A 12613-nucleotide genomic window follows, 5' to 3' on the forward strand; every position below is an offset into this window, starting at 1 on the left:
GTATTAGCGCCTTTTATATACACTCAAATGCACAGAGGTACATGCATCCAAGGGTGGTTTTATAAATAAAATTTTTCAAAAGGGTATACAACCATGAACAACAATCAGACATTAAATTAAACCAACTTCGAGTTCTGCTCGGAGTATCATAAAACATTATATATATCATGCAAATATTACGGTTGAAGAATCCATCCAGCAACTTATTAATTTGGTTACTTTCACAATGATCACAATTCACAAAGGCAACAAATTAAATAATTATACTAAGAAAAATTCACTTTAAAACACCACTAAAATTGTTTGCTTAACCCTCTAAGGCCTAAATTAAGGGGTCGTTTAAATGATTTTAAAGAAGGAGGCACAATTTCAAAGACACACTAAGGGGACGTTTGGTTCATTAAACTGAAAAGGATAGGTATGGAATCTCAAATTAGGGAGGTATGGATTCTAAAACCCATACTTGTCTAAACTTGTTTGGTGTATTCTTTAGAATTATTTTTACATTTCATAAAAGGAGTGGATTGTGAATCTTGGGGGGGAAGGGGGGTAAGGTGGGTATGGGATTTAGGGGGATGGAGTAGAATTAGAACCCCTTACTATGAGATCTCATACCTAAATTGCCTAACCAAACAACAAAATGGATGGAACGTATTTTAACTTCATTCCAATCTATTCCAAAAACTTCAACCAAACAACCCCTAATAAGCTTTGGGTCATGCATGAACATCATTTTAAAAAACTTTAACACATGCACGACAACTTGACATAAAACTAAAGAATTTTTAGGAAGATTGCAGACACGGCATTACATGTGAATCGAGCATAATTGAATTCAATTTATGTAATATAGGCACAAACTTAACACAACACGACTTTTTCTTAGCATATTTGAATTTGATTTATGTAATATAGAAACTATTGGCTTAAACACAAAGTAGTTTTATTTACATTACATGTTGGATTCGGCATACCATTTTTATGTCGACAAAAAATTCAATCTGCATTGAATCCCTAATTTACATTCCTCATCGTTGTTCTCTTCCTCCTCCTATTTTCCCCAAATCATAATTAGGGCTTAGTTTTTTGGTTTTGGAAGACCTTGAATCCTGCTTCAATCGGAGCTTTTCGAGCTCATTCATGGCGTGCGCATCACATTACTCTTTCTTTGGTAAATCTCTCAAAAATCTCTCTTTTTTCTGAATAATTTTTATTATCAATCAATACTTTAATCTGGGTTTCTGCGCTGTTTTTCTGGGTTTTCAGCTATGGCGGCGGCGAGATTCAGCTCACTCTCTTCTCCGCGCCATCCGTAAGCTCTCTTCATTTCTCATTCCTATGTTTTTCATTTTTATTTGCTTTATTTTGGTGTAAATTGAAGTACATTGTATGATATTTCTTGCATTTGTAGTTTAGGGTTTTATTGAATTGCTAATTTCATGATAGTTTAGTAAAAAATACAGTACTTGATTGTGCATTAGTATTAGGTTATGGCAATTTTGGTTGTTAATTGTTGCAATTTTGGTTGTAGATGATTTCCATAAATTTTAGTTGATCATTTTTGTGATTTTAAATCCTTGATTAATAAATTGTTTATGGTAGTAGTTCTTTGTTGAATTCATTATTATATATATGTACAGGATATTTGGATATGATGCAATTGTCATGTTTGTTAAAGATTTAGCCGTGAATGTACGAGACTCTTGTCAACAGATGGTTCAAGGTTCTCCTTCAGGAAGCAATGGCTTTGACGAGGGAGAAGCGCCTCGAGCAGTTTTTAATGTGTTGGATGGCATTATAAAAAGCACCTTGGATCGCTTGAAGACCGTAAGGTGACCTTTTGTTGCAGAGTTTTTCTCTTTGCCATTATTGATTAAATTTTTTTGCTCACATCATCGTGTTTTTTTGGGTTTGCCCCCTTTACTAAATTTATCACCTTTGTCATGTTATGTAAGATTGCTGGATAAGTGAACCACATAAACTACCTAAAAACTACTGCAAGGCTCTAGGATTTTTTGCTGCTAGTTGCCTAATCTTCTCTGTAGCTATAGCGATTCAATGTATATCTTTATTGGGAGTGATTGTGTGTCTGTTGGATTATAGCCTAGCCGACTACCTTTTTTCGTAGAATTATAGTTGTGATTCCTATTTTAGGAAAAAACAATGGCTTTAGTGACATTTTTTTACCCCTAGCATTACTGATTACGTGTAAATGATTGTTCAATTATTTACGTGACATAGCCGATATGGGATCGTAACATAATACTAGTAGTTAAGAGTCTTAGATTCCCATGTTAAGGTTTATTTAATATAGACCAAATGGACCTAACTAGTCTTGGTAGATGCAATTTTGGAGTAATACTATTGGATTATTGAATATATATATGTGATTGATATTGCAGGGAAACTTTGTCAGTACCTGAAATTATCTTGGCGAAGATCTCCACAACCACTGATTTTCGAGAACTTGAAGCTGCTATTAGGCTTTTAAGTTTGGAAGGTAAGTTAGATGTTGCCCTTTGGCTTCGAAGCAAGCTAATCACAAATCATTATGTTCCTGATGTAATTACACACAATCACCTAGTCAATGCATTTTGTAAAGTTGGTTGTTTGGAGAAAGCTGATTATCTTGTTAGAGAGATGTTAGCCCAAGGCCCCTCTCCTAATTGTGCAACTTTCAACACATTTATCAAGGGTTATTGTTTAAAGGGTGATGTAGACAAAGCTTTGTCTTTGTTTTCTTCAATGGCTAATTATGGAATCAAGCCAAACAGGATTACTTGTAATATACTTATTCATGCTTTATGTAAAGAAGGTTTGGTGGAAGGAGCTAGGAATTTCCTTGCAGAGATTTTAAAAGATGAGTCTGAGAGGAAACAGATTGATTTAATTACGTCTACCATACTAATGGATAGTTATTTTAAGAATGGAGATATTGCTGAAGCTCTTGATCAATTGACGAAATTGTTGCAAGAGGGTAAACAATTAGATGTTGTTGCTTTTAATGTTCTTATACATGGTTTTTGCTCAAATCAGGAAATTAAACTTGCATTTAGTTGTTTTGGGGAAATGATTAAGAGAGGAATTCAACCCGATGTAGTTACTTGTAATACCTTTATAAGTTACTTCTGTAAATTTGGAGCTTTTGATGAGGCATTGAACATGCTTAGTATAATGCTTAATATGGGAGTGGCTCCTGATTGCATCACTTATAAGATGATTGTTCAAGGCCTCTGCTTACGTGGAGAGGTTGATAAGGCAGCCAAAATACTCAGCTGTATGTTAGAGAATTCCACTATCCCAGAGCCTGTTATTTGGAATTCCATTATCTATGGTTATGGAAAATGTGGAGACACCAAGAATGCACTGTCTATCAAAGAGAAGATGGTTGCTTTTGGCGTTCCCCTGAATACATACACCTACAATGCAATGATATATGCCTTGTTGAAAGAAGAGAACATCAATGGAGCTCTATCTCTAAAAAGAGAGATGGATCAGAGTGGACAAGTTCCTGATCTAGTGACATACAACATGTTGGTGGGTGCCACTTGTAATCTTGGGTTAATACAGTTTGCACTTCAATTGCATGATGAAATGCTTAGGAGGGGGTATCTTCCAGATGTTGTGACTTACACAGAACTGATCAAAGGTTATTGTTTAAAGGGTCAAGACAAGGAGGCAGAAGAAATATTTTTCAGGATATGGAATTCTGGCCTTCAGGTTGATCACGTCCCATGCCACATATTGGTTAAAAGACACTGCAGAGCTGAAGGGCTTAAGCAGTCACTTAGCCTCTTTGACAATCTATTGGATGGGTAGGAATGTGCATATGCAGGAGACTTAATGTGCATAATGCCTTTGGAGATTATGTAAGAAACTGTTATAAAGTCTAGATGATGCATTATCATCTTGGACTATTATGACTTGAGACTTGAGATGGCTTTGTCTAGATGATGAGCTCTCAGATCAAAGATAGGGGTGCAAGCCAATTTGAGCAGATGGGAGTGGGTGATGATTGACGATCCCTCCGATGACATCATACTGCTTTGTAAGTCAAGTAAACGATATCAAATCCCAGTGTTGTCAAACATTTGTCACTTATGGGTTATTACTTGCCCGAGAGTGCTTACAGACACAGTAGCACTGCAGCTGAGAAATTTGCAGTGCTCCATTTTGAGGTATGTGCCTTGGCATCTTTCATCTCTTTGTTCTGTGATCAGCTTAGCTTATACTGGCTAGGAAGAAATTTTGCAATGGATTTTGTATGATTAAGTCTGACTAGAACAATTAGGATTTGTGCTTGTGCATAGTGCCGTTGTAAGAAAAGAACACATGATTACATCTGGCCTTTTCTGGAAGTAATCTTGGGTATTGATTTCCTTTTTATTTATTTATTTAGTATGCTACTCTGACTTCTAGGTGATGCTAGAACCACTATACAAATCTTCATTCTTTATAGACATTTATACTTGTTTTTGTTCAAAAAAAAAAAAAAAAAAACATTTATACTCGTCTAATGTGCCCTTCAAATTTTACACCTTTTGTCTCCTCAATGAGATACCTACAACAGTTATTCTTAAAGATTCTTTGTGTATTATTTGATAAACAGGTACACTGGATGTCACTATCAATATGATTTGATACGAAGGATTATTGAGATTTCACTAATGGATGAGCACCAAGACTGTGCAGAGTGTTATTTGCTGTCAGGGTTAATCAAGTGGTGAGGAAGGGCTTGTCTAGGCTTTTACAATTCCAGCAAAAAACGAATCTCGGTTTCATTGATGGTTGTGGCAAAATAATACATGGAAGTTTGAGACGGGGGACAATATTGATGTACATAATTTACTCTGCTTGATGAAAAGGGAAAATTGTCTGAGGTGTAACTGTAACCATTGAGGCCAAGCTGGCTGTGGTATGAATATTGATTGCCATATCATTTACTGTTATATTCGCGAAAAGTAATGTTATCATAAACCAACAAACTCGTGAAGAGTTGTTAAAATTAAGTGTATTGCTATACTTGTTTTTCTTGAATTTTAATTCACTTGGGAGGGGATTGTGAAAACTTTGTCCCCCATCATATGTTTGTACACCTGAAATTAACAATTGTCAACCGAATGCCTGACTTATTTTCCCAGAGATTGATCTATTTTCAAAAATTTTGAATGGCTTCATTTTAGTCCTACCTTTTGGTGCTCCAATCTCTCCCTCCCTACCAATGTGAGTTTGCTGGATGCAGTTCAGTATAGTAAAAATTAGAAAGCCGAAAGTTATCCTCATCTAGACCGCCCCCTTAACATCTATGATGTGATTCATTGATCCTTGAATGTTAATTTTGGAGGTTGAATTCCTTTGACATTTCATTCTGAGAATCAATTATGGTTTTTAGCAAGGTTTTTTTAGCTTCATTGAACAAGCCTTCACATCGCAAGCGGCATAAATAATCCTTGGGGCTAGCCATGTTTATACCTCATATCATAGGAGAGTTTCTTACTCATGGAGCAGGTTGATCTCCAAGGATTCCACTGCCATGACATGCCTACCTCGATTGGCAAAACAGACAAAGTTTTCTAAAGATTTTTTGGAAGAAGACCCCAAGACCACAAAGTGTGACTGCGTGAGTCCTGAATGAGCAAGCTACAAAAAAGGAAGGGGGTCTGTAGATGACGACGTTTTCCAGATAATTCTAATGGTGGCATAAATTTTGATAATGAAGACTATGTATTCAACTTACTTATCATTTCTTCTTCGCTTGACAAAAAAAATCATGGTACAATTTGCAACATACAGCTTGCTTTGCAATTTCACAACACCTCACACACCAACAGAGCCAACCCCTCCCCTCAGCCCAAAAAAAAAAAAAAAAAAAAAAAAAAAAAAGGTTTAAGAACAATTTAAGGGTTGCATGTATTGCTCAAAATAATGACGCCGAACCCATCTGAGAGCCTAAACTTGCCTTGATATGCAGCTTCTTCAATGAGTCCATTCATATTATCTTAATGTACCTGAAGAACTGCTATTGATGCCTAAATCTCATCAACTGCTATCAAAATCTGCTATAAATGAGCATGTGTGGAGCTGTATAGAAACGATGATCTCATTTCAAGCTGCAATAACTTCCAACAAGAGATACAAGGTGTAAGATGAGTCTTCTGCTTGAAAATCATGATATCATAGGAAATGGCTAGCCATCAATAGTGCTGGTCTCTCCTTTTCTTCTGCAACCTCAGTCAAAACTTCATCTCTCATCTCATCAACCCTTTTATCCCAAATATCATCTACTAGCTTCCAGGTTTCATCACTAATAATTTGAGTTTCCATGGGACGAGGTGCCCCAAAGGTTGAAAATCCCACATTACCGGGTGCAAAGGTAACCCTCCCTGGACAAGAGATACCATGTAAACCCCATCTTCCAGCATAGACCAAAGCACCATACTCATCAACAGGATCAACAGCTGGCTGAGAAATTCGGGGAGATGTTTCATAAATCTCCCATATTTTTGAGGCATTAATCTCTCCCTTATCAAGGAGTTCATCAGTAATTGTCTCCACAGCAGCATAATGTTCCCTCAACACCGATGAACATTTCTCAATAGAAAAACGCATGTATTCCTCTCTTAGAGCTTCAAGTTTGGGAGCGAGATTTGGGACAAGATCGCGCTGATGTCTATAATATGCTTTTCCAAAAGCTGTCATCCCTGTTTGCAAAATTAAAAACTCAGCTAATCTTGAAGCTTCAAGAGTAGCTTTGGATGAAATCCAGCACAAGTTGTCTATCCCAAAGATCTCTTCTTCAATAACCCTGGGAGCACAAGCTCGAACAATGGAGTTCACATAATCTGATTTTTTCAAGAACACCCTTCCAGAAACTTCAGCATAACGCATTCTAGGCTGGCTTTGAACTGACTTAATGTTGGTCTCAACAAAAGGACGATATGGGTCAGGAAAATAACAAGCCAAGACGGCAATAGCTGCTTCTCTGTAGGCTAATCTCACCTTCAACTCCTCTGGAATTTCCTTTGTATCTTCTATTCCAGTTTCAAATGTACCCTGTTGCCTTTTCAAGGCCTCCAGTAGTTCTTCTCTGCCAATGTGGTCTTGATCTTTCCTAGCAGTCAATATTCCAGCTTCATTGAGAATATTCTGTAGCTCGGCTCCAGTAAAATCTTCAGTTAGCTCTGCCACTTCCTGCAGCAATACTTCTTTTTCCTCTTCAGAACGAAAAAACTTGTTCCTTGCATGTACCTTCAATATAGCCAATCTACCATCTTTGGAGGGTAGACCAACTCTTACAATCTTGTCAAATCTTCCTTTTCTCAGCAAGGCAGGATCAAGGATATCTAGTCGATTGGTAGCTCCGATGACCAATACCTGTGATGTGGAAACTTTAAACCCATCCATTTCAGTTAATATTTGAAGCAGACCTTGTTCTCTTTCAGCCCCGCCACCTCCAATGTCAGGACCACCACGCTTGCTACCAATAGCATCGATCTCATCAATAAAAATGATAGAAGGAGAAAATGATCTAGCACTAGCAAAAAGGTCCTTCACCCGAGATGCTGCTACACCAACAAACATCTCTACAAAATCCGTCCCATTGGCAGCAAAGAAAGGAAGTCCTGCTTCCCCAGCAATAGCTTTAGCTAATAATGTTTTACCAGTTCCTGGAGGGCCATGAAGTAACACACCCTTGGGGCAATAAATGCCTTTATCCTGAAACTCTTCTTCATTTTTTAGAATCCGTACAATCTCTTGCAATTCTCGTTTTATATACTCTTGGCCAGCAAAATCATCAAATGTCACTCCTGTTCTTTCTTCTGCAGATATAAATTTCGCTCGACTCTTCCCCAATGATCCCAATGCACGACGCTTAAGGGGCTGTCTCACCTTTTTGCTGGGTTTCCCCAAATCACAAGGGATTAACTTGGCATATATTGGCCTTGTAACACTATCAATCCATAGATACAACATTATGGAAAGAGCTAGCCTCATAGACCATACGACAGCTGTTGCAACAGAAGAATAGACTTCTGCAGGCACTGTGTTCTCATTTATTACATCAACACTTACCAATTGTTGATGCAACTTATGCCAAACATCATTCCAACAATCAATTGGCATCCGGTCAACTATGTGGCGCTTAAAAACAACTTCCTCTTTTTGGTTTTCTTCAGAGATTCCTTTTACCATCCCATCTTTGTAGTGAGGCAATATCACTGCATAGAAACCCATTAGCAACAAAATTAAAGATCAATTTTTAGGAGCACGAATGAACATAAACTCTCTGATTTGAGGGGAAGACCAGAATATATGAATACTAATATAGAGCTATAACAACAATCAGTTTTTTTTAGAACATCATATCTTAATAACATTAAAAGACACTCATTTTTAGTAAGTTATGAAACATAAAAAGCTGCCACTTTTAGATCGGATAAACTAGTAAATTCTTAAATTTAAAGTGCTTCAGAGCAACTACCCCATCCCCCGTGAACCACCAAGCAAATGTAACTAAGAAAGCGCAGCAAAGAGGAAAAGATAACTAGAGGGGGAGGGGGGAGGCAGATAGATGAAGAATAGAAAACACAAATGAATACAAAGAGACATGTTTTTCTAACCTGATATAGTCTGACCAAAATTTGAGTATTCCATAAATTTGACATTCTTTGTGTTTAAGAGACTCATAAATTCACTATAATCAATTTTGTGTGAATTCACAGGATCCCACTCAGTTCCTTTCAATTTCCCACGCATAGTCAACAAGGTTCTGCTCCATTCAGAGGCCATTACAAGCTGCCTCTCCAACTGCACATTTGCTTTGTTCTCAAACTCTTCCTGCTTCTTTACTCTTTCTCTTTCTGCATCTCTAACTTTCTGAAAGATCGCAGATGTTGAGCAATCATCTTAGTAGTGCAACATGCATAGGTAAAACTAACAGACTGCGGCTCAGCTTATATACTAATACTGTGGTCGTCACTTCCAACTGCCTAAGAAAGATAACTAAACTTTCAAAGCAAAATAGTTTTACAAGCATAAGATCATCATTATATAACAGCCAAAAAATGCTCAAATCGCATTGCCTCAGACACAAGTATTGGAAACAGGGAATGGTTTTGCGCGTGTAGATCATTATCATCATAAAAAACAGTACTAGTCAACAAAATGCTTACATCAAAGATAAAACAGCCCTAGCCAAAAGTATTGGATACAGAGAATTTTAAACAAGTTCAATATTGCCTCAGTAACGGGACACTTATTTTGCCACAATTGAGGTGTACCATATTCTATAACCATATCAAACTATCTAACAACCCTAATTGTATCTTGAAACAAAACAATTTACTTCATATTTGATACCTTGTTTTTTCATGCGTGTGGAGTACAAGCTTGGGTAGTTTGTCTTAGCTTGCATCAGCTCAAAGCCTCAAACTATAGAATAGATCTCAGAAATTCCAGACAAACCTCAGCTAATGACTGGAGCCTCATTAACGAGCTTCAATTATTAGAACATTGTTTTAAGCTATGATTTTCACGTTTCCAGATTTCTTTTAAGCTGTGATATTCCATCCAACAGTTTGCAAATATTTTAAGATTCTCATTAGTGATAAGCTAATATAATAATATTACTCATGTTATAACCCATTTTTAGAATTTATTCTTTGAATTTGCTCACGAGTTTTCAATCAGTTGTATCATGAACATCCTGTTTGCTACTTCAAAATAATATCCCAGTCTCTCCAAGAACACGATAGCATACTAAACTAAAATTCCATTAAATAGCTCCCCTCAAGGTTCGATTAATCCTTAAACATCTGACTATGCAACATGAATATCACTCTCAGAAACTAACAGGTCTTCTTCACTAAGCCAATAAGCATCCAATTAAGCATTTTGAATGCAGTACTTCACCAATTTCGAACAATTAAGCATTTCATCAGCTCCCTACAATAACCATGCTATTAAAAAATAAATAAAAAAAACTATTCTTCCAACAAACATAAACAAACAAAAAAAATTAATCACTAATTTCACCATCATCATCAATTCTAAATGTTAATTCAACTACATTTCAGCAATATTCTTGAAAATAAACCAGAACCCATTTCTCTTATTTAACCGTTCTGCCCAACTAATGGCAATAATAATTAAAATCATACTCATTTTTACAAATATTTCAGTAATTGACACTAAAATATGAAAAAAATAAAAACCCCACATAAAAAAAAATTATAATTGTTACAATAATAATAAGGAACTTAATAAAAGATATGAAATTGATAGAAAAATCGAGTGGAAAAGACCTGAAAAAGCTGAAATGCCTCAGTGTCATCTTCTTCAACTTCATCTGCTTGCTTATTATCTCCAGTTGTTGTTAAATTGGAGTTGGAATTGCAATGGGTTTTAAATTTAAGGGTTTTTCTGGGATTAGAGAGACGAAGGAAGGAATTAATGGAGCAAAAATTGGGAGATTTTGAAGAAATTCTCAACTTAGAAGATGAAGAAGAAGATTTAATGGGGTTTTTAGAGGAAATTAAAAAATGGGTATTGTTGAAGAAAATAAAATCAAAATTTTTGCAGAAATTATTGGTAATTGTCATCATCATCTTGCTGTAATTCTAATGCATAGGATGAGATTAGAGAGGAACTTCACAGTTCACAGTTGACAGGAGGACATTTTTCAGGGGTTTTTGGGATGAACTCACTTTCAGCTTAATGGGGTTTTCTCTTTCTATCTCTCTTTTTTGGGGGTTGGGGGTATTTTTGTAACTTCATAACCTTCAAAATCACAATTTTCTTCCTTGATTTCAAAATTTTCGGATTAATTTTTAATTTGAATTTTAATTTTAATTTTAATTGGACTCAAATTAAATCAACATTCAAATGTGGCTCTAAATTAATGATCTTTAATCTATACTTAGTATATAAAAACTCTAATCAAGTAAAACACATGTCTCCATCCTATTACATTTCAATATCTTATTCTCTAACTCAAGTGCCACATGTCTTCTTACATTATTAATTTTTATTACACTATTTTTCTTTAATTCTTTCATTAAACTTATATTTCATCTTCCATGCCCACTTCATCTTCATCTCCCCTTTTCAATTCAACCTTTTGTTTTTCTCTCTTTAATTTTAGTCCCTCCACCTTCTTTATTTAATCCTCATTTTTAATTAAAATTCCAAAATTTTAATTTTTTAAATCATGTTTTCATTTACACATCATAACCATAATGACTTATTGATATTTTCTAATTCATATTTCAATGCAAATATTCTATGAATAAATTGTGCATTGCACGGGCTAGAAGGCTAGTTAGGGCCTGTTCCAATTGACTGAACTCTGCTGAACTGAACTGAACTGAACTGAACTTATTAATTAGTGATTTTTAATGATCTTTGATTATTTATTGATTATTTATTACTATACAATATTATTATTATTATTATTATTATTAATTATTGATTATTAATATTATTATTATTTATTGATTATTATTATTATTATTATTATTGATGTTATTATTATTGTTATTATTATTATTATTATTTATTGATGATTATTATTATTATTTATTTATTATTATTATTATTAGTATCATTATTTCAATTATTATTGTTATTATTATTATTATTATTATTTATTGATGATTATTATTATTATTATTATTATTATTATTTATTACTTATTGATTATTATTATTATTATTATTATTATTATTATTACTATTATTGTTGTTGTTGTTGTTGTTGTTGTTGTTGTTGTTGTTGTCGTCGTCGTTATAATAAGAGCTTAAAAGAATGAAATTTGGCTTTATATCATTAGCAATATCATTAGACGTAAATTAAGAGTTGAACTGAACTGAATTTCAACGGAAGTGAACATGCCCTTAGTGTAAACAATGTATACCATACCTAGTACTCCCTCTATCCCTTAATTAGATTTCTTTCATTATGTGAGGTATAAATGCTATAAATAGAAATCTAATAAAGAGACGGAGAGAGTATTATAAAACACAAATTACTAATGAAGTAATGATATGTATTCTATTGCTTTAAATAAGTTTATACTTACATAAAATAAAATGTTACTCGTATATTATATTTTTTCACACAAGTTATTATTTTGCTTATCTATATTCTGTACTAAAATAATCACCAAAAATATCCCAAGGATTATATGTGTCAACTCCTCATAAAATATTTTCCCACCCAAAAACTTAGGAGTTTTTTTTTGTTGTTGTGTTTTTTTTTTTTGTTGGTAATTTTATTTTATTTAAAAAAAATATTATTATTTAAGATCCCATATTCAATTTTGACCGAATAATAGATGAAAGGTTTGTTAATTTTGATACTAATTAAATCATCATACATCTAAAAAAAAATCATCAAACAAAATTAATTTTCTATATTATGCATAAAGAAAATTTAACCATATATTACATGAAAAATCCGAGCATGGCTCGAGCATTAACTAGTTTTAATTCTATTACGGAGTACATACTAGACCTTGCTAACTATTTTGTTAAGCTTTGAATCAAACTCAAATTCAAGTCAAATCATGATGCGTTTTGGTTTAATGTTCTTATCATACTTACATGTCCTTTTA

The 12613-nt window shown here is 34.3% G+C and overlaps 2 protein-coding genes across 2 annotated transcripts; one reads left to right on the forward strand and one right to left on the reverse strand.

Moving 5' to 3' along the window:
- The first annotated feature begins 971 nt into the window (after nucleotides 1-971).
- LOC110682007 (pentatricopeptide repeat-containing protein At5g24830-like) lies at nucleotides 972-5009 on the forward strand. Its single transcript, XM_021858206.1, has 5 exons — nucleotides 972-1171; nucleotides 1267-1312; nucleotides 1641-1832; nucleotides 2403-4178; nucleotides 4610-5009. Exons 1-4 carry the CDS (start codon nucleotides 1141-1143, stop codon nucleotides 3817-3819), a joined length of 1686 nt encoding a protein of 561 aa, XP_021713898.1. The 5' UTR covers nucleotides 972-1140; the 3' UTR covers nucleotides 3820-4178; nucleotides 4610-5009.
- A 716-nt stretch (nucleotides 5010-5725) lies between these two features.
- Nucleotides 5726-10731, reverse strand: LOC110682006 (probable inactive ATP-dependent zinc metalloprotease FTSHI 4, chloroplastic). The gene is made up of 3 exons (XM_021858205.1): nucleotides 10305-10731; nucleotides 8622-8877; nucleotides 5726-8219 (listed from the first exon to the last, which is right to left on the reverse strand). The coding sequence occupies exons 1-3, from the start codon at nucleotides 10605-10607 to the stop codon at nucleotides 6175-6177; spliced, it is 2604 nt and encodes an 867-aa protein (XP_021713897.1). The 5' UTR covers nucleotides 10608-10731; the 3' UTR covers nucleotides 5726-6174.
- Between the last annotated feature and the right edge of the window lie 1882 nt (nucleotides 10732-12613).

Source organism: Chenopodium quinoa, unplaced genomic scaffold (genome assembly GCF_001683475.1).
Source record: "Chenopodium quinoa cultivar QQ74 unplaced genomic scaffold, ASM168347v1, whole genome shotgun sequence".
Taxonomy (NCBI): Eukaryota; Viridiplantae; Streptophyta; class Magnoliopsida; order Caryophyllales; family Amaranthaceae; genus Chenopodium; species Chenopodium quinoa.